The sequence below is a fragment of the Ursus maritimus genome, unplaced genomic scaffold (genome assembly GCF_017311325.1).
Source record: "Ursus maritimus isolate PB19 unplaced genomic scaffold, ASM1731132v1 scaffold_14, whole genome shotgun sequence".
Lineage (NCBI taxonomy): Eukaryota > Metazoa > Chordata > Mammalia > Carnivora > Ursidae > Ursus > Ursus maritimus.
Window position 1 is genome coordinate 2,072,158 of NW_024423786.1, and position 21,732 is coordinate 2,093,889.

The 21,732-nt window shown below is 52.2% G+C and overlaps 1 protein-coding gene and 1 pseudogene across 1 annotated transcript in view; one reads left to right on the plus strand and one right to left on the minus strand.

Moving 5' to 3' along the window:
• Nucleotides 1–7,203: 7,203 nt before the first annotated feature.
• Nucleotides 7,204–21,732, minus strand: part of RUVBL1 (RuvB like AAA ATPase 1) — a 40,246-nt gene continuing 25,717 nt past the window's right edge. The window contains exons 9-11 of the mRNA XM_008697814.2: nucleotides 13,341–13,443; nucleotides 8,785–8,876; nucleotides 7,204–7,590 (exon numbers count right to left, since the gene is read on the minus strand). Of these exons, the coding sequence (XP_008696036.1) occupies nucleotides 7,431–7,590; nucleotides 8,785–8,876; nucleotides 13,341–13,443 (355 nt within the window). The 3' untranslated portion in view covers nucleotides 7,204–7,430. The remainder of the gene's footprint in view (nucleotides 7,591–8,784; nucleotides 8,877–13,340; nucleotides 13,444–21,732) is intronic.
• On the plus strand, nucleotides 13,527–16,483 carry LOC103669605 (annotated as a pseudogene).

The window sequence follows — 21,732 nt, forward strand, 5'->3', positions numbered from 1 at the left end:
TGGAACAGAACTTGGAGGACATTCCATATATGCTATAAGAAGAATCTCCAAGATGTGCTGCTTGGGAGAAGAAAACCGCCAAAAAGCAGGAAGAGCGTATGCTACGATGTCTGTGTAAGAAGTGGGGGGGGGGGGTAAAGAATAGATTGTGCATCGGGAGCAGGTCTAGCGATTTCTCATGAATCTGAACGTACACCTAGCCTACACCCGGCTCTTGCACTCCTGGGTATTTACCCAAGAGAAAGAAAAATCTAGGCCTACACAAAGTCTTATCAAAGACTGTTTGGGGCGCCGGGCCGCTCAGTCGGTGGAGCCCACGACTCTTGATCTCCGGGTTGTAAACTGCAGCCCCAGGTTGGGCGTAGAGATTCCTTAACAATAAAAAATAAAGAGTGTACATCGCACGTACATTCTGTAATATCATTCAATATTTTATGAGAATATATTCGCTAAATATTGGAAAAGAATTGAAAATACGACAGGCATCTCTAACATTTTTCTCCTTAAAAGAAATGGCTTATTCGTGAAAGCCGAAACACGAGAATGGGCCAAACAGCCAACAGCAGGTAAACGGAGGAGCAAAGGGTGGGCCGCCCACACAGCGGCATGCCCAGAAATCAGGGCAAACCACGGGTACGCACCACAGCACGCGTGAATCCCAGGAGCGGGGGTCCGCGTGGCTGAAAGAAGCCCGTCACCAGAGAGCCCATTTTTAAGAGGCCGCAGAGCAGGCAAAGCTTATCTATGGTGAGAACATCCAGAACAGTTTTTGGGGTCTTTTTTTTCCCTCTCTCGAGTGTGTTGGGACTCACTGGGAAGAGGCACAGGGAACTTTCTAGGGCAACAGTAACATCTTTGATAGGGTTTGGGTTTCATTTGTCAAAACTCATGGGCAGGTCCACTTAGGATTAGTGCATTTCACTGTGTATAAATGTAACCCTAAAAGAAACACACGGGGGGCGAGGGGGGCTCAGATGCTGAAGCATCTGCCTTCGGCTCAGGTCCTGACCCCAGGTCCTGGGATCCAGCCCTCCCCTCTCTCTCTCTCTCTCAAATAAAATCTTTAAAAAACCCCACAAATACTGAACTCTAGTTAGCTGTATGTATGCTGCAGTGTTTAGGGATGAAGTATGATGGCTGCAACTTGCTTTGGAATAAATGAAAAAAGATGGGATAAAGTTGGAGGCAGGGAAGGCTGGAGAGTATCTAGATGATATGGGGGTCACTATACAGTTCCTGCAATTTTTTATGTTTGAAATGGTTCATACGTGTTCAGAAGTACACTATGCATGTGACACTGGCTTGTATACACAGAATCGCTCTGGAGGGGACGCGGCCGTAAGGCAGGCTGCTCCTGGAGAGGGAAGACGGGATGGCTGAGGGCAGGGGGAGAGGAAAGTTCTTCACTGTACACTCCTTTTGCTTTTCACATTTTGAACCATGATCTAAATTATCCATTTAAATATATATATGGATTTATTATTATTATTATTATTATTATTATTAGAAACCCAGCTCAGTAAGCTTTCCCTAGCTGCTCTATTCCCACAAGCACTCTTGGACAGACATCCCTACCTGCCCGCCCTGGTCTCGGCCTCCATTGCAGGGAGGCCGGCTGGGCAGCTGTGGGTCCGCTGGGATCTCAGACCGTAAGGCCGGGCTTGGCCTCGTCCTCCACCCTCTGGGCGCCGCGTGGGGCGCCTGGCCGAGGCTGAGAGGCTGGACGCTGGGCAGGCGCTGTGCGCGTCTGGCCGCGCGAGGGCGCTGTGGCTCCGCAGTCAAGGCGGCCGCGTGGCTGTGGGGAGGCTCTCCAGACCCCCGGGAAGCGAAAAGGGAGAGGGACTGGCAGTGTCCTCGCTGCTGCTCGCCCTGAGACACCGCCGCCCACCAGATAGGCCGCAGCCGGGCCCCTCGCCCGCGCTGCCCTCGGCCACTCCGGCCACTGGGGCTCCCCGCCTACTAGGTCCCCCGCCCCCACTAATCCGGCCTGGGGCGGCTGGCCCATCCCCGCTGCGCTCCGGTCACCTCCTCTGGGAAGCCCTCCTGGCGTCTCCCTTAGCACCAGGCTCCACGGCTCCTTCTTATCAGTTTATCGACAGGTGTGTGGGCTGACCGCTGTCTCCGAGGCTGACCGTCCCAGGCGCCCTGGCTCTTTCCCCAGGAGGCCGGGGGCCAGGTCACCTCGGGTGCATCCGTGGACCTTGGCGCTGGCGGTCCACCGGCTCTTCTCCACAGTTATCTGGTGTGGCGCGGGCAGGACAGACAGGGTGAACCCAGGGCGCCGAGCTGAAGGTGGGGTGTCGCGCTGGGGAGCGCTGAGTGTGCCCTTCAGGCACAGGGCTGGCAGGAGGGCAGGGACAATCGCAAGCCTTACGATTTGACCCCTGGGCCATGGGGCCCTGTGAGAGGGTTTTGAGTAGGGGCCTGACTGGGTCACATCTGGAGTTTCCAAAGACGGCTGAGACAGCAGGGAGAGGCCTGCAAAGACCGAGGAGGCTGGTGGCCCTGGTGGCGGACCTGGGCCAGGCGGGTGAGGTCAGGGAGCAGAGGTCACATTAGCTGTCGCCCCAACCCCCGGCCCTCCGTGCGCTAACAGCTCCGGTCACGCAGGCCCCTGTGCGACCGGGGCACGTGGGCCAGGGCAGACCTTGGTGACACCTCTGTGCCTGCTGTGTATGTACTTGCCCCAGCCCTCGTGGTCCTGCCGGCCCCCATGAACACGCGCTACCAGCGTGTGCCCCAGACGCGCACTCCGCCACCCTTCGGTGACCCCTGTGCCCCAGTGGGTCGCGTGCGGGGCCCGCGGCGGATGGCCCCGCGGGCTTGAGGGGCCCCTGCAGGCACCCCTAGCCCGCCGCCGGCGCGCGCCCCGCCGCCTCCCACACCGCGCGTCCCTCCGCCGCGGGGTCCGCGCGCCCCCGCGCCCTCCCCGCCGCTGCCCGCGTCCCCATTAATCACGCGGCGCTGACGGCGCCGATCTGCGCGCGGGCGGCGTGACGGGGACGGTGACGGCGGGTGACGGAGCGGGCAATCGGCGGGCGCCCATCGGCCCATCTTATCGCGCCGGCCCAGCCGCCGCCCGCCGCGCGCCGCCCATTGATCGCGCCGGGCCGGAGCTGGGGGTCAGCGCGGGCCGGGCCGGCCTGACAGCCGCATCCATCGCCGCCCAGACGCGAGCTGATGGCGGCACGGGCCGCACGGCCCGGCCATTAATCACCGCGCCTGCCGCCGAGTGACGGGGAGGGGCGACAGGGCCATTCGGGCCGACAGCCAGCCCCCGCGGCCGGCCCACCCCTTTTCCGGCACCCGGCCCTGCTGCGCGCCTCTCCCCGCACCCTGGGCTGCCCGGCCACCCTGCGCCGGCCTCCGGCTGGCCCCCGGGGCCCCGCCGTCCCGGGATGAATGGGAAGGGGAGGCGTGGTGAGCGCCCAGCAGGGGGGCCCAGGTGGACACTGTCCCCTCCCGGCGGGACGGTTTCCCAGAGACCAAAGGGAGGGTTGGCCTGGCGGAACGGTGGCTATTGCTTGGCTGGAACAAGGGGGCGGCCGTTTCTCCCCTCTGGTTGCTGCAGCCCTGGCTGGGCCCCGGGGTTGGGCGGCCCAGGGGCCCAGTGGGGAGCAGCACGTTGTTTTTGGAAGTTGCGGGCACGGAGGGGAAAGCTCATGCCTTGACGGATTCTCTTTTCTGCTCCAGAGCTTGTGTGGCCCTGAGCAGGGTCTGGTCCTTCTGGGCCTAACAGAAGGGTCCGGCCACCGGGGGTTTCTAGGCCTTTTCAAGGGCCTACCGCCTGAGATAGGGAGGGGTGGAGCCCAGCCAACTTCTGCCTCCAGTTGGACAAACCGTGACCTTCTCTTCTCCCAAAAGGGACAGGGATTGGGAACTCTGCTGAATTTTAGCATCCGGAGTGCCTGACGCAGCCGCACACCACCTCACCATGTCCCCACGTCCATCTAATGGGATACGACTGCCCCCACCTCATAGATGAGGAAACCAAAGCTCAGAGGACCAGAAGGGACTAATCTCATCAGGACCAAGAGCCAAACCCAACCCAAACCACGTCCCTGTGTGCCATGCCCCCAGAACCCAGTTGCTGCTGGGTCTCACCTGTCGCCTGTCTGGGGCCCCTCAAGAGCAGGAGCTGCTCAGGGCTGGCCGTGGGGGGCGCTGAGAACCACCCAGGGACCTGGCAGAAGCCTGCTGACCCTGGGGTCGGATACGGAGGCCAACGGAGAACACCCCCACCATTGCGCAGCTGTTTTATTAGAAAAACGCTGAGGAATGTTTGCTCATCGAGAAGTCCCTTTCTGGTGTGACACTACCATCTATCTGTTCAGTCCTAAAAACAATATCCTACAAACCAATCTGGGGAGTGCACCCTAAGAGGTGTGATGGTACGAAGGCATTTGGGCTGAGAAGAAGGGGGACAAGGGGTCTTCCCAGCGAGGGCTGGGGACATTGTCTTTCAGGAGCCCTTCCAGCATTCACTCCAGCATCTCTCCATCTCCAGGGCCATTAGCACAGGAACGGGGAGCTGGGATTTACATGCAAACACTCCTTCCCCTCAGCCACCCAATCGGCTTGCTGGGAGGCCCCCGGGAGAGCCTGGGCCCAGAGCTTGGAATACCAGCCACTTCCGTGACCAGCCCCCACCCTGACTCACTTTAATACTACAACAATTTTTCACGCCGGAGCTGAAATAGTGCAAAAAATGGGGCTGCTGTAATTGTTGTTAGATTGTGTGTCAGCCTGATAAGATGTAACAAATATTTTCCTCCCCACCAGGGTCTGTTTCCCTCTTGGTAATGGATGGAGAAACTTCTCATAGTCCGCGAGGGATCGGTCGTAAAAACTTCGCCTGGAAGATTAATGTAATAATCACAGGCCTTGCTGGAAAAAACAGGAGGAAAATTAAAATAACCCAACCTTCATACCTATCCAGAACCATCGCCCTCACTGGAGCACAGATGAGCGAGGTGGGCCAGCTCCCTGGGCACCACCAAGGCCAAGATCCCTGAGGAGCTGGAGCAGGGGGCTGTGACCACAGCCCGCGCCCCTCCTCCGCTGGACTGCTCCGGCCAGCGGGTTCCCTGAGCGGCTGGGAGGACCCGTCCTCACCTGTGCTTGACAGGTCTGCCAGCACCACTGCTACTATCCTACTCCTCAAACACCTGGGGAAAGGGGTCCCGCTGGGGCAGAGCCTGCTCCCGGGCTCTGGGGCATCTTAGGTCACCATCCTCACACCTGACCCTGCTCGCCTCACCTGCCCGCTACGGAGGTCAGATCTTGAAGGCCCCGCCCACCACTCAGCGCAGAGGAAGGCAGTACAGCCATAGCGGTTAGGAGCACGGACTCCAGCCAGTCTGACTGCAAACGCTGGTTCCACCTCTTACTAGCTGGCCAGGTGACTGATCCTGCCCCAGTCTCCTGGGGCTACCGTGTGAGAACATGGAAGGAAATGGCTCTAGTACCTAATAGCTCTTGCCACACCTTAGGTGTCATTCTTCTTTGCTACCGTGGCTTGTGTTGGGAGGCCAGAGGCACAGGCACAAGGACAGGGGATCTGGGCAGCCCGGGCAGGCTGCAGTGCTCAACCCTGACTTCGGGAAGCGTCTCACCATCCCCCACGGGACCTGGTTTCCTCCCCCCCACTCCCCCTAAGACCTCCATGCAGGCACCGCCCTCAGGGTCCAGGCACAGAAGATCCATTCTGACAACAGGGATTACCTGGGGCCTCCTTGGGGTGTGAGTGTGGCCTGGGGACCCTCGGAGGGCTAGATGGACGCCCACAGCATGACCTCAGCCCTCCTGCCTGGAGTGTCCTGGACATGCTCAGGTGGGTATCACTCATGGGACAACAGATGTGCCTGCCCCACAAGGCCCTCATGGCTGACTGGGATCAGAGCCCTGACTGGATCAAGAGACCCATCTTGGTGGGTCCCCTCTCTCGTCCACTGAGAGCACAGAGGCCCTGTGCATGTGGGCAGAGAACCAAACGACAAGCCTTTACTGAGGCACCACTTCTGTGGCTAAGCCAGCCGACGAGCATTGGGCGGGACAGAGGCAGAAAGCTGTGGTCATCCTACCAGGCAAGAATGTTCCACTGTGGTGTCTGTCATCAGGGCTGCCATTGCCTCTTCCTCTCGAGGGGCTGAAAGCCCCAGTCGGTGGACTAACAAGTCAAAGGGACACAGGAGCTAACCGAAAGAGCTCTCCACAGTCAAAGCTGGACCAACCTGAGCCACAGAATAAATAACGTAGTATTGGATTATAACCGCAAGTATATGATAAATATCCCTGAGTCATACCGATATAAATGACTGAGTAAGTACACAAATGGGAGAGAATGGGGAGAAGAGATTCGTCCTATGCAGAAGAATTCCAAATAATTTATGTAGATACCCAGCCCTCAGAAGATGGAGCAGAGGGGCGCCTGGGTGGCTCAGTCGGTTAAGCGTCTGCCTTCAGCTCGGTCATGACCCCAGGGTCCTGGGATCAAGTCCCGGGTCAGGCTCCCTGCTCAGAGGGGAGACTGCTTCTCCCTATGCCTCTCCCTCACTCCTCATGCACACGCTCTCTCTCAAATAAATAAAATCTTTAAAAAAAAAAAAAAAAAAAAAAAGGAGATGGAGCAGAACTCCCCAGCCTCATGTGTGGGCTGTGCTTAGTGAGTCCTCCCAAAGACGACACTATGGAGGACGCGCACGACCGCAGCCAGGGGACTGCGGCCAACCATCGCTGTGATGGCAATGGCACCTCTGTGGTCTGCCACCAAGAACCCAAAAGCCCGGGTGACCATGAGACACACATCAAACCAACGCCGCTGCGGGCTATTCGACAGGACGTCTGACCAGCACGCCTCCCTCCGTCAAGGTAGCAAAAACAAGGAACACGTAAGGAACTGTCCTAGCCACGAGGAGCTGAAGGAGGTATGATGGCTAAATGTAACATGGCGTCCTGGGCGGGATCCTGGGACAGTGAGGCTGTGCAGTAACCCAGGAAAGGTGAGTGGGGTACGGTAACATGTTAATATCGGCTCGTGAGCTGGGACGCTGTGCCATACCAGCACCGTAGGACGTTAACAGGGAGGAAAGTGGCGTGGGGCGTAGGGGAACTCCCTGTGCCATCTTCACGACAATTCCGGAAATCTCCAACTATTCTAAAATACAAAGTTTATTTTAAAAAAATTGAGAGAGGTCATCAAAATACCCTACAAGGATTTATTAGAAACCGTGCCGGGTGAGGCAAGAAGGTTCCTTCAAAGCAACCGCAGGAAAAGTAAGGATGATTTAAAAAGAAACACTTTCCACACGGAACTGGTGCTGCCCACCATGGCCGAAGCGGGACAGAGCCCAAGCGCAGAGCGAGCCTCCCGCTCGCAGGCGACACCCAGCCAGGCGCGCCGCAGTCTCTGGCAGAACACCTCGGCCGTCTCATTTCATGTACTTATCCTGCTGGTCGGCCAGGATTTTGGCCGAGGACTTGGCATCGTAGAAGAGCTCACTGATCTCCTCGACGTGCTCTTTCTCGATACTGTCCTTCCCATTGATCTTAGCCAGCAAGTTGGCCGGGGTCAGCAGCTGCACCGAGTACCTAGAGTGATAGGGGCCAGAGCAGACGTGAGACGGGCCACGGGTGGAAGCGCCCTCACCACACCAGCAGGACCTGCCGTCGTGACCCCCTCAGACGAGGGCAAGTCACCAGCACGACACATCCTAGCCCCCAGATCTCTGTCAGTCTAAAAGTTCTCTGTAACTGCTGTAACTGCACTGCTACTTAGAAGAGGCCACAGGGGCGCCTGGCTGGCTCAGTCGGTAAAGCGTGCAACTCTTGATCTCGGGACTGTGAGTTCGAGCCCCATATGGCGGGGGGTAGAAATTACTTAAAAACAAAATCTTTCTAGGGCGCCTGGGTGGCTCACTTGGTTAAGCATCCCATTCGTGATCTCAGCTCAGGTCTTGATTTCAGGGTCATGAGTTCAAGCCCTACGTTGGGCTCTACACTGGAAGTGGAGCCTACTTAGAAAAGTAAATAAAATAAAAATCTTTTAAAAAAGAGGGGGGGTGGACCACAAACTGTGGTGTACCCAGGTGCAGGCCAGGAAGGCTAAGGCCCGGACTGGGACACTGCACACGGCAGACAAAGGAAAGCACGCTCCCCATACAAAGGCACGGGACTTTTTTTAGAGCACCGCTCCACCCAAATAAAACAGCTTGCAATTCTGCCTCAACCCTGGAGCAAGGAACAGACTCAAAGGGAAATGGAAACAGGCACTGGTTAGGGGCTGTGAGGTCATGATTTCCCAAGGAGAGGGACATCCTGCAAGCAGCTGGCTTCAGACCACTAGTGAACCAGTCCGGAGAGCAACCTGTGTCCGCACTCGTCCTGCCTCCTCACCTGCACCCCCTCCCTGCAGCCTGGAGAAGAGCGCCGGGGGAGGGGCCAAGCAGGGCCCGGCCAGTGAGCCGTTTGCCTTGAACCCTGACCTCTGTGGATTGTCCCTCGCCTCCACCAAGGAGGCTGGGAAGCTCTCCACACAGGGGAATATCTGCCACAGGACAAGGGGACCTAACCTGTTACTCTAGCCCTATGAGCACCATACCCAAATAGTCTGCATTCTAAATCACAGTGCCCAGAACAAGACCCATCATAGCAGTGAGGGCAGACATGATCCTGTGCCCTGTGAGAGGGACCACTTTATGTCCCAGAACGGGCCCTCCAGTGGCCCCACAGGGCCCTTGGGCAGGCACCCGCAGCTGGGGAGCAGCCCCAGGCAGACGCGCTCACCTCAGAGTCGTCTTGGTACCGATCTCCCCCAGGTGGTTCAGCGCCTCCTCACTGATGTTGATTCCTTCTGTCTGGGCTCGGATTTTAATGATCTTTTGGAGGAGAAAGACCATGATCAACAGTGACCGACCTTAAGTGTCCCCTTTATCAAACGCTTTAAAAACGACCTCGTCCCATAAGTCTTGTCCCATATCATCAGTGCCAAAGAGGCCCAAACCTGAGCTGGAGGGGCAGAGAGCTGGCATCCGCCCCGGACTGCTGGCCCGGCACACCTCGGGGTGCCAGCCACAGCACGTTCTGTGTGAACAGCTTACAGCCAGGGCTCACGGTGACTAGAAGGCAGCTGGTACCCCTGAAGGCGTGCGCCAAGGTGGCTCGGTTCCTGCCTCCCCAGCCTCCCTAACGCAGTCCCTAGATCTGGAGAACACAGGCCCCTCCGAAACCTGCCAGGGCTCCCTCAAGGGCTCTAACCTTCCTCCCCAGCATGGGCACCACCACCTATAAGCACTCAGGCAAGAAGAGACATTTTTTATTTGCTTGATAAATACGATGGTTAAATAAATCAAAAAAGTTACTTTTTAAGATTTACCAGCCCTCATAACATCACTGAGAGATATCTAATCTATCACGAAGAGGCTGACGCTTGTCGCGGTGTGAAGATCCTGGTGAAGTTGGAGGGGAGGCAGGCTGGCGGCGGGGCCGCTGTAACACACGTGGCCCCAGGATCCTGCAGGCGCACCAGCACTGAGTGATAAGGGGCAGCCGGGATAATGATGTTGTGTGTTGGGGAGCCGAGATAACTCGAGGACTTCGAGCCTCATATAATACAGGAATTTTTCACTTTGGCAGCTTCGTAAACAAGATATCAAGAAGCCCTTGTTTAAATTAAAGCCATAAAAACACCCGAGGTAGAGGCATAGGAAATGGGAAAGACTGAGCCCCCAGCTAAAGCCTTGCAAGGGGAAGAGAGGGACCACAGGTTTAGAAGCTGGACTCTTCCCACCAGCCCTGTGGCTCTGAGGCAGAGACCTGCTGGGGCAGGCAGCTCAGCATCTGGGAACTCTGGTAAGGGCACCTCACATGCCAGCTGTTATGAACGGAAAAAGTCCCGCTCTGGAGGAAAGCCAGGTCTCACAGAACCGGACCAGGTCCGGGGCCAAGGTAGACGAGGCCGCACGAGCCAGGGCAGATGGCCCGTCTGCCGCAGGCCACCGGTGCTGCCAGGACAGAGGGTAGGTGCTCACAGGGAAGTTTCATTTGGTCCAGAGAGACTCAAAACTTAGACTTTTATATGAAATGTCCCAATTTCTAAATGTTGGCAACTTGTTTGAGTCATTTGCAATCACAGTACTGGCTACACAGAATTTGTCGTTCAGCTAGCGGGCTGCCAGGGTCCGACCTCTGTCGAAAGACTCAGCTTGCGCATGAGGAGTTCCACCGTCTAGGGGCTAAAGCTGAATGCTGCCGAGAAGAGGGGAGTCACTGGACAGGCATTAAGGATGGCGCAAAAAGGAGCAGGAACAGAGATCCCTGCTCCTGGCTCCAACCACAGGAGTCCCTCTGACCGCAACAGCCAGAGCCAGACAGGTTTGCGCTCTAACAGAAAAGGGCTTTTCCCTGACAGCTGGGGATTAAGGAAACCTCCAGGTCCTGCCAAGAAAAATGTCCTCTGGGGGCCTTCGGAAACTCTAGGGAGATGCAAATACTGAATCCAGGAGCCTGGTCAAGGAGGGAGCTTCAGCCCAGAGCACTGGGCCTTCGGCAAATGGCACAGCCTTCAAAGTCGGGCTTCAAGAATGTCAGGGCTGCTCTGCTCTCTCTCTCTCTCTCGAGAGAGAGAGAGAGAGAGAGAGAGCGAGCGCGAGCAGGTCAGAGCAATCCCAAGAGCTCCTGTTTCAGACTGCTCGGAAACGGACAGTTCATAAATTAGATCTTTAATCATTTAATAACCTGCAGGGATAGTTTATGAGGGTGTCGGCACTGATGGCAGACTACACAAGTTACATTTACTTTGTTTTTTTAAAAACCTACCCTAGGCTCCAGTAAAAATGCTGAGGTTATCCCCTGAACCCACCAGAACAAAGCAATGCGTGTCCTGGCAGCTGGCCTGACCTCTGCTCACCCAAGAGAAAGCCTGAGAAGAGGGCCTCCTGGGGCGCCTGGGTGGCTCAGTTGGTTGAGCGTCTGCCTTTGGCTCAGGTCGTGATCTCTGGGTCCTGGGATCGAACCCCGCACTGGGTTCCTGCTCAGGAGGGAGTCTGCTTCTCCCTCTCTCTCTCCCTCTGCCCCTCCCCACTGCTCGCTCTCTCTCAAATAAATAAAATCTTAAAAAAAAAAAAAAAAAAAAAAAAAAAGAGGCCCTCAGCCAGAGGCACAGTGCAGAACATTCCAAGAGAGCTCAGACCCTGTGCTCCAGGATCGAAAGGAGGCAACAAAGGTGAACTGGCTCTGAGTGGGGTCCCAGCTCCATAGCTTATCTCTGTAACCACAGGACCCTTGTTGTTCGGGAGCCTCAATGCCTGGTTACTGGGAGCTGCTGTAAGGCTCCCAGCGGGTGACAGTGAACACCTGTAAGCCATTAGTAGCGGTAACAGTAACTGCGCTAGAACAAAGGATGGCCAGCCCAGTCCCCTCCCTCGGTTACAGTCACTTAGTCCTCACAACAACTTGGAAAAGAGACAGCGGACCTTCCAGAGGACGAAGAAGGCCGAGGATCACAGAGGTGCACTCGGCCACGAAGCACCTCGAGTGGCTGGGGCTGCCTCTCCTGGCAGGACAATAAGGATGGGAAGGCAACGAACTTTTCCTTTGCTTCTGCCTCCCTTCTGTTCAGTGAATGCCTTGACTTCAACCTAGCAATCATCCAGGAGCCAGAGACCATGATCTGGTGACAGGGTCCCGGCCATGGACACTGTGTCCCAAACTGTGTGCCCGTGGCCACCCTGCACTGTTACCGCTCCGGCAGTCTCCAGCTCCCTACCTCACAATGACGACTGGCAGGTGCTGGTCAATAGCAAACGTCAGTGGGGCTGGGCTTGGGGTAGGAGGGCACCAGGGAGTGCCCCAGAGAGGCCGTCACGTTTCCAAAAGGAAGGGTCCTGCTGACAAACTGCCACAGGGAATCCACTCCCAATTGAGCTATTTCTAGCAGGTGGGAGCTGGTGGCCCAGTGATGAAGAACATGGGCTTCTGGACCAGGCAGCTGGGACTCCAGTTTGTCAGTCCTGTCACTTACTGGTCACTGACAAGCTTTATGAACTTGGGTAGGCAAGTGGGCCTGGGTCTCTGCGTCCTCATCTTTAAGAATGACAGTGATAACAGCTCTCCCACCTCACAGGTACTGGGGATCAAATGGAATCATGTTGCCTAAGTGTGTCCACAGGCCCAGGATGACATCCAACAAAGAGGGCAGGATGTCTCCTTTCTGTGAGAGGAGAGGGTCCAGGCAGGACCCGCTGAGACATCAGGGCGGCCCAGTCCACCTGGTCTGTGGCCACACAGACCCCGCGGTGAGAGACTATGCCGGCAGCGAGACCCTCTGGCACAAGGGTGGGCAGGGCAGGGCAAGAGCATGGCAGTGCTGCCCCAGTGGGACACCAACCTAGGGTGCAACCCGCCACTGAGCACGTGGCCTGGGCTCTGCACCCAGGACTTGCCACTCAGCAACTGAGCCATCCACAAAAAGAGGGTGATCAAGGACTACCTGGCAATACCAGGACGGGGACTAGAAATTCTTAGTGTAAAGTACCTGGGCATGTGGCGCTCCAACTCCAGTTCGAGCAAGACACAAACCCTGTGGGGAGAGCTGGGACGGTGCCCTTGGGGTAAGGCGCGACCGCAGACACCTGTGTCATCTCCCCCGCTCAGGCCTAACGCAGGTTCAAGCTCGCACAGAATTCTGAGCATACGCCCTGTGTCAGGTACACCTCCTTCAGCCTCTTACAGGTTGGTTTTAGGACCACTTCCAGGTGTCCCTCTAAGCTGTGTGACCCTGCTTCACCATCATCTCTATGGCCTCCAAGCCCCCAGGAAACCTACCACTAGTCACGCTCGTTGCAGCAGATAGGCTCTTGCCCCCTCCAGGTTCTGTGCCTAGTCGCAGCCAGCCTGCTGTGGGTTCTGGTGGGACGGAGCACTTGGCTTTGCCTACTCAGCAGAAGAGGCCTCGGACAGGGCCCAGACACTAAGAGTGATCACTAAATCATATCTTATCATCTCTGTCCTATAGCTGGTGGCCTCCCTAACGGCTGTCATCAAGTTGATTTTTTCACTATCCCTTTCCTTTATCAGTACGGGTATAGTAGAAGAGACAACAGCCAGGACCCACAGACAGCTACAGTTTGGGAACATCTCAGGCAACGTCTTATCAGCCCACCCATTTTTCTGACGGGAGGACTGAAGCTCTGGAGTACTGTGACTTGCCCAAGGCCAGCAACTAAGCGCCAGGATGGTGGTGGGAGCCAGGTCTACTCTGTGGATGCCTTTCCGCACAGCATCAGGGAGTGCTGGGAGTAGATGAGGGGAGGAGAGGGAAGGGCGGGGGAAGGGAGGCTCACCTGTTTCATCTCCTGTGGGGTGTACAGCATGGTCCGAATGATCATCACACGGTCCAGAAGGTCAAGAGGGATGCCGTGAGGAGATGTGATGTCCTCAGTACCCCTGCAAGGCCCAAAATCATCACATCACCCAGGCCTCTCTGAGACCAGAAACGGGATACTGGCAACACGGCTGAGCTACCCACAATGACAAAGCAGGCAATTCATATTCTGAGTCCACTCATGACCACAGAGTGAACCAATTAATGTTCAGGTGGCATCAAAAACAACTTCATTATTTAAGCCAATATCAATACAACAGGAAATTTGGGAAAGAAGGAAAAAAAGGTCACCTAAAATCCTATTAAAAATACTCATATAGATACTGACCAAATTTTCATACAGATGTCTTTATAAATCACACTAAGTGTGTAGACTTTTTTTTACTTTTGTCCATGTTGCTTCAGTCTGAACGACCCTGATTGAGGGGGCACGTGGGGGGCTCAGTCGGTTAAGCGTCTGCCTTCAGCTCAGGTCGTGATCCCAGGGTCCTGGGATGGAGCCCCGCATGCCCACAACGGGCGCCCTGCTCAGTGGGAAGTCTGCTTCTCCCTCTGCCCTGCCCCTCCCCGCTGCCCGTGCATGCACGCACTCTCTCTCACTCTCTCAAATAAATCAATAAAATCTTTAAAAAAATAAATGACCCATCAAGTATTTTCCTTCACCCAAACCGTTGGGCATTTAGGTAGTTTCCAATTGTTGCTATTATTAATGATTAAACAATTTCATACATACAGCCATGAATATTTCCTCAGCAACTCTCAGAATACCTGCTACAAGCCTGAATATGTTTGCATGAACGAGTGAACTGATTTCCACAGCTACGTGAGTGATCTGATCTCAGTACACTGCAGCCACCACAGGATATTCTAATTCTTAAATATTTTGCTGCTTTAATGGTTTAGAAAAAGAAAGGTTGACACTTTGTTTGAATTTACATTTCCTTAATTACTAATGAATCATTTGAATGTTTCCCTCATATCCATTAATTATTTTCTTTCTTTTTGGGAACTGTCTAATCATGTCCTTTGTGCTTATTTTTCTCTCGAATCCTTAGCCAAACCACAGGAAGAGCGGCCCAGCAGAGGAGCCCTGCCAACACAGGAGGCCATGAGACACCAGCTGCCCAAAAGGATGCGTGCCGAGCAGAGCTGGTAGCACACAAGGTCGGCTCCAGCCACTGTGTCTGAAAGCCCAACGTGCTGTGCGTTCCTGCCCAGCCTCCGACAGTCATAGCAGCGTCAGGTCGATGTCAGCACGGACTCCGGCACTCCTAATCTTATGCCAGACTGCAGAGTCTATGGTCATAACTCATCAGTAGAACAGAGAACAAGGCAGGTCATCTGGATTTAGTTGTTAATATTACCAAAATATTCAGTTTCCAATATAAGTGAGCATTCAAGAATACAACTTCAGTAAAGAAATCTAGCTGTTGAAATTCTATCCAGCCAGCTGAAGTATAAACGCATCCTTATTACTGCAAGCATAAAATGCTCCGACGCACGCTACAACAGGATGCTAAGTGACAGCAGCCGGTCATAAAAGGAGAGAGAGTGTAGGGTTCCACTGGCAGGGAATATCTACAGAAGGAAAATTCATAGACACAGAGTACAGTGGAGGTTACCAAAGGCTCGGGGCAGGGGAAGATAGGACTCACTGCTTAATGGGCACACAGTTTCTGTTTGGAGATGGGAGTTTTTAAGACAGGTGCTGGGAATGGGTGTACAACTCTGTGAATGCGATTAACGCCACTGAACTGCATGCTTAAAAATAACTAAAACTGCAAATTCTGTTACAGAAATTTTCCCAAAACAAAAACAATTCAAAGAAAGAATAAAATGCTACATTTAATGAGTAATTGTTAAATCTAACATGAAAAACAATCAAGAGCTTTTAAAATAAATAGGGAAATAGACTGGTAACAAATATAAAGATAACTTGAGAGAAAACGAATCTTTTCCATGAAAAAATATTTCTAAAATAACAAGGAAGACTTATAAAGATTAAATTCTACCATGATTCAATTCTCAGTATTTGGAATGCTTACGATCTTCACATTCAACAAAATAACCTTTGAAAACTACAATTCATTTTTAGATATGTAATTCTGTTTAGGTGATAAGTTTGGTTTTTTTCAAGTTCTACTTTGGATTTCTCTTGGGAATTCTTTAAAAGATCTCAACTTTGCCATGTTAAAATATCCCAAACTCTGCAACACTTGTGGTAAATCATCTTTGATTCAGACGTAATAACAAAGATAAAAAGTCTGAAGAAGGGGCGCCTGGGTGGCCCAGCGGTTAAGCGTCTTCCTTCGGCTCAGGACCTGATCCCTGTGTTATGGGATCGAGCCCCACATCAGGCTCCTCCGCTGTGAGCCTGCTTCTTCCTCTCCCACTCCCCTTGCTTGTGTTCCCTCTCTCGCTGGCTGTCTCTATCTCTGTCGAATAAATAAATAAAATCTTAAAAAAAAAAAAGTCTGAAGAAGAAAAGGTTAGGGGCGCCTGGGTGGCTCAGTCAGTTAAGTGTCTGCCTCTGGCTCAGATCATGATCCCGGGGTCCTGAGACTGAGCCCCACACTGGGCTCCCTGCTCAGCGGGGAGCCTCCTTCTCCCTCTCCCTCTGCCTCTCTCCCCAGCTTGTGCTCTCTTTCTCTCAAAACAAATAAATAAAATCTAAAAAAAAAAAAATTCTTAAAAAAATAAAGAAGAAGAAAAGGTGAGAGGAAAAGTGAAGTACTCTCTAATTAAACTTCAAAATTTCTCAGGGGGGCTTGAGCCGAGGCAGACGAGTGGACTAGCAGCAAACCGCCAGCACCACAGAGGAGCCCCTGGGTCTCCACAAGGTCAGCCTGGATGAGGGAACTTACATGAAGACGATGAGTGAACTTATGTGAAGATGAGAAACGACAGAGAGCTTCGAGACAGATTATATGCTCAACATTTAAATATGGTATCAGGAGATGTGGGAGGGGCTGTGACTACTATAGAAATTAATGAGGACACGTGCGAAGAGATATGTACATCAACAAAACAGCATACTGTGATGATGCTCTTTGTCCGGGGAGATGGTGTTGTACTAATTGCCCTCCACTGAGAGTCGGGTGAAACAAAAAATTTATCGTGTACGGAACACAAGAGAGTTTGCATGATTGCCTCCTTAAATACAGAAGACACTCAAAAGAGAAAACTGCGTGAATTTTGATATTAAGAACCAAGGATTCTTCCACTCCTGAAATGAGTTGATTTGCAGATAAGCTACAAATTCTTTTTTTTAATATTTTATTTATTTATTTGAGAGAGCGCGAGAGAGCACAAGCAGGGGGAGCAGCAGAAGGAGAGGGAGCAGACTCCCTGCTGAGCAGGGAGCCCAATGCAGGGCTCGATCTCAGGACCCTGGGATCATGACCTGAGCCGAAGGCAGACGCTCAACCAACTGAGCCCCCCAGGCGCCCCTAACCTACAAATTCTTAAGCTAAAGGGCATCTTTATTTTTTTCCAACCTTTCCGATAAAGTTGTTCACCAAGATGCAGAACTCTTTTTCAGGAGTTGATCTGCTCCATTGTTTTTTTCATATAATTTCTGATTTTTTTTCCTTAAATTTAATTTGATGTTTCCTTTTTTATGCAAAAAAGGAAAGAGAAAAAATTCTTGTAGTTTTGAATCCACAAAACTAAAAATTTAAACAAAAAGATCGCTTAAAGACTACCAAGCATTTTTTAGGAATTAAGGCCAAAACATTTGTCCAAGTTATGAATCTTAGGTACAAAGTTTCTTTTAGAAAAAATATTAACGGGCACCTGGGTGGCTCAGTTGGTTCAGTGACTGCCTTCAGCTCAGGTCATGATCCTGGAATCACGGGATCAAGTCCCCCTTTGGGCTCCCTGCCCAGCAGGGAGTCTGCTTCTTCCTCTGACCCTCCCCCATCACATGCTCTCTCTAATAAATAAATAAAATCATTTAAAAAAAAAAGAAAACATATTAGTAAAAAGTGGTTTCTGGGATTCTATTCTGCAAGAGTCCCTCAAAAGGCTTGCTAAGTGGGCGAGGGAATGGAAGACCCTATTTACCAGTGCTCCTGCATGGCTGGTAGCCCAGAAGGAGCTCTCAGTGCAGAGCAATCACTGTTTGACAAGGCTGCCATAACTGTCTTATTAGACTATAAAATTGCTATTAATAAACTGTAATAATTACATTTTGGCTAAAATTGCAGATTTATTCTTGTACCCAGAGACTACTTTCTGGCTTTGGTGTCAGCCCAATACTGATTTCACGATTAGGCCATTTGACAATTGTTCAAACTGTGTTAAATGCCGTGCCTCTTCCAGATATAGTTTTGGGCTGTGACGCCAGAGGCCTAATTCTCCTTGGAATGCGATATGGTCTATCTATGGGAACAAGATCAGGGCACTTCTAGAAATGTATCCTATAGCTACACTTACAAGTGGAAAGGGTTGACTCATTTGTGAATGTTTCCATCCTACTACAACTCAGGGCTCCTCTGCTGACACTTCTGACACTGTGGACCAAATAACTTTTGTAGGGGCTTCTCCTGTGCGTTGTACGATTTCAGCAGCGTTTCTGGCCTCTACCCACCAGATGCCAGTAGCACTGAAAGTCGTGACAAGTCAAAATGTCCCCAGATGAGAATCACTGCCTGACTACTTCTTTATATAACCTTGTGGCTGCAGGGACACAGATACCACAAAGCTTGTCCGATGACAGAAGGAGCCGTGGAGAACACATCTCTGGATAATGTGAAGGGTAACTCCCATAAGTCCACTGCACCCTGGCTCTGTGGACACAGACAGAGTGCTAAGAAGAAAACCATTTGCTTTTCTGATGAGGCTGCCAAGACAATTCAATGAAGAACAAATGGTCCTGGGACAGCCACACATCTCCATGCAAAGGAGTGAAGACAGACACACCTCTTCCTTATACTATACACAAAATTAAGCACAAATGATCATAACCCTAAATGTAAGAGCTAAAACTGTAAAACTCTTAAAAGAGATCACAGGTGTAAATCCTTGTGACCTTACATGGTTTTTCAGATATGAGACCAAAAAACACAAGCAACCGAAGAAATAACAGAAAAACTGAACTGCATCAAAACTTGAAGACACTATCAAGAAACTGAAAAAAACCACCCACAAGACGGGAGGATATATCTGCAAATCATACATCTGGTACAGGTCTAGTATCCAGAATACATAAAGAATTCTCAGAACTCACTAATAAAAAGACAACCCGAATAAAAAAATAATGGGCAAATGATAGTAACAGATAATTCTCCCAAGAAGATTGACAAATGGCTGAGAAACACACGAAAAGATATTCAAAATCAATAGCCAAAAGCAAATTAAAACTACAGTGAATCACCATTTCACAACTCTTGGAAGGCTAAACTATAAAAGACGGTAGTAAGTGTCGTCTAGGATGTGGAGAAACTGGACCCTCAGACACTGCTGGTGAGAATGGTTGAGCCCCTGCGGGAAGCAGTCTGGCAGTTTCTTGAGAAGTTAAAAAGAGTTCCCCATCTGACCCAATAATTCCACTGATAGGTATGTCCCCAAGAGAAAAAAAAAACAAAGTCTACATAAAAAGTTGTACATAGATGCTCAGGGCAACATTATTCATAACAGCCACGGAGTAAAAACAACCCAGTTACCCAAAGTCCATCAACTAATGAAAAGGTCAATGTACTATTAAATATTCCACATTTTGGAATACTATTCAGCCTTAAAAACCAAGAAACACCGACACGGGTTACAACATGGATGGAACCTTGAAAACATTATGCTCCGTGAAAGAAACCAGGCACAAAAGACCACAGGTTGCATGGTGCCGTTTATATGAACGGTCCAGAGAAGGCAAATGCATAGAGAAAGCAGATGAATGGCTGCCAGGGGCTGGCGGGGGGGTGGGGGTGGGGAAGAGTTGGGGGGTGAGGCGTGGCAGCAGGATAACTGTTGACGGGCATAGCATTTCTTTCTGGGGTGACAAAAATATTCTAAAATGGATAGTGGTGATGGATGCACAACTTTGTGACTACACTAAAAACCATTGAACTGAACACTTCAGACGGGTGAATTATACTGTATGTGAATTCTATCTCCATAAAGCTGTTTTCTTAAAATGTGCCATCTTCTGCCACAGAAATACACTGAAGGGAGACCACTGCTTCTTAAGGCTTGCACTTTGGTGCAACAGTGACTTGTGGAGAGAAACTCCTACAAAGACTCCTTAACCCCAGGGAGCTATTCCCCGCAGGAGAAGAAGACCTCTCAAGTCTGAGGAGCTGGGATCAAGGCCAAGCTCTCCTTTAATGGCTGAGGGTCCCAGCCCAGAAGGGACTTCTTAGGGTGGCAAGGGAGGGCAGAGCCAGTGCAGCCACACCTTCCCTGGCGCTCAGGGGTGTTCTCTCTTCCCAGGAGGAGCCTGAGGCCTCAAGATGCTCCTGCAGGAATGGCTCCCCCTCCCCTGTGCACAAGGAGACATGGGAGACATGACCTAGAGGAAGAGGGGGCAGTTTGCACTTTCACAGCCACCCCGACAGTGGTGGCAGCGACCTGCACCAGGTCAACCCCTCTCTGCCCCCCACACTGACCAGAGACAGTGCAGGAGAACAGGGGTGGCAGGAACTTTAGAGCCAGCCGACCCTCAGGCCTGTGGCCCACTCACGTCACCTCCCATGTGAGTGGAAAGAAGGTCAATTGCCCACAGAATCATCAGGGTGCTTGAGATTACATGGGGTGACCTATGTAGAGTACTGTGGACAGTTTCTGGCACAGAGGAAGCCCTCAGTTACAGGGAGCTCCCTCCCTCCTCTTCCCTTTCCTTTTGAGCTCTGGAGGTCAGATATGGGTCTGAAGGGCAAAGCAGCCCAACAGCTCTCTCCGGGAGTAAAGTCTATTGGGAAGCAAGTCAGATGCTGCCAATACTGAGCCAATATTCCAGAAATTTCATCACTTCACATCTAAACCAAATCTTGTTGGGAGCATGGGCTCTGAAGTCCACCACCCTAGATTCGAATCCCAGACTTACTTCTGAGCTATATGACCTTGGCCAAGTCCCCCATCATGGTAGAGGCTCGGTATCCTCATCTGAACAGTGAGAACGCCAATCCCTTCCCCAATAAGCTGAGATGTGACCAGCAGTGTGCACAGAAGGTGCACAGAAGGAACTCCTCAATACATGTTGGCTATTATTTTTATTGTTGCTAATTTCACATTATTCTCATTACTACAGCAAAATCCCTACTAGCTACTAGCGCTTCGCACCAAAACCCTCATCTGGAGCATACAACCCAATTCTGGTTGCTTCAGCAGAGCTGCAGAAAGCGTCACACTCCGACCATCTTCCTCCCACTTGGGTGACTGCAGTCTGGCAGCAGTGGGCGGCCACAACCTCTAGCAGCCCTTGATGAAATCTGTCTGGGGGAGCTGGGGCCACGTTTCCCAGGTTTTAGGCTGAACAGAGCTCCACCCCCACTGGACATGTTCTGAGTTCAGAACCATCTTCCTGTGTACCTTTTCCTGGGTGGGACGGGTCTGAGAGAAGGTACTCTGAGTCCTAAGAGTCTGCTCCTATCAGAAGCTGCCAGGCTCCACGGGCATCCCCTGGGCTGGGTTACCTGCTCTGAGGGAGAGGAACCTGTTAGCAGAGCTCCCCAGAAGGGGGCACCATCAGTCCAGGCTGAGCCTTTCACCAACTTTCAGACTGAAACCAAGCCTGACCAAAGCAAGCAAAAATCCAAGCAAAGCTACAGCGTCTGTGCAGCAGGGATGCCAGGCTCACCAGGCACCAGGCCACATACCGGGTTTCCAGAGACTGCCCAGGTAGCCAGCTCCTCTCACCAATGGCTGGCCTGGCCCTGGAACAAGCTGCCTTCTCCCCAAGAATGCAGAAAACACCTGTGACGATGATCTTCTCAAGACACCAATACAAAGATTCAAGGAGTGACTATAAGCTGCTGCCACATGAACTTGAATCACGTAAGCAAATCCTAATTCTGAGCCAGAGCGATCACCTGAGAGGGGAACTGCCCAGAGCCAGCAGCACAGCTTCGGAACAATCTCAATGGAGACAAAACTCCGTCAAGAGCCAATTAACTCCTGGATATGACCTACCATCATTCAGAGGCAAGTCCAGGTGAATCAGCAATTTGGGTTCCTAACTTGGTCTGGCTCCAGCTCTGTGCTGAGATAACTCATGGGCCTTAGGGTCTCTTTCCAGATTCCTACCACCCCTGCTGCCAGGAGCATGCAGGCTCCAGAGCTCTGTTCTCCCACACTACTCCTCAGCAGGCTTGAAAAGGGCTCCTCGCCACCCTGCTTCGTGCTCCAGCACTGCT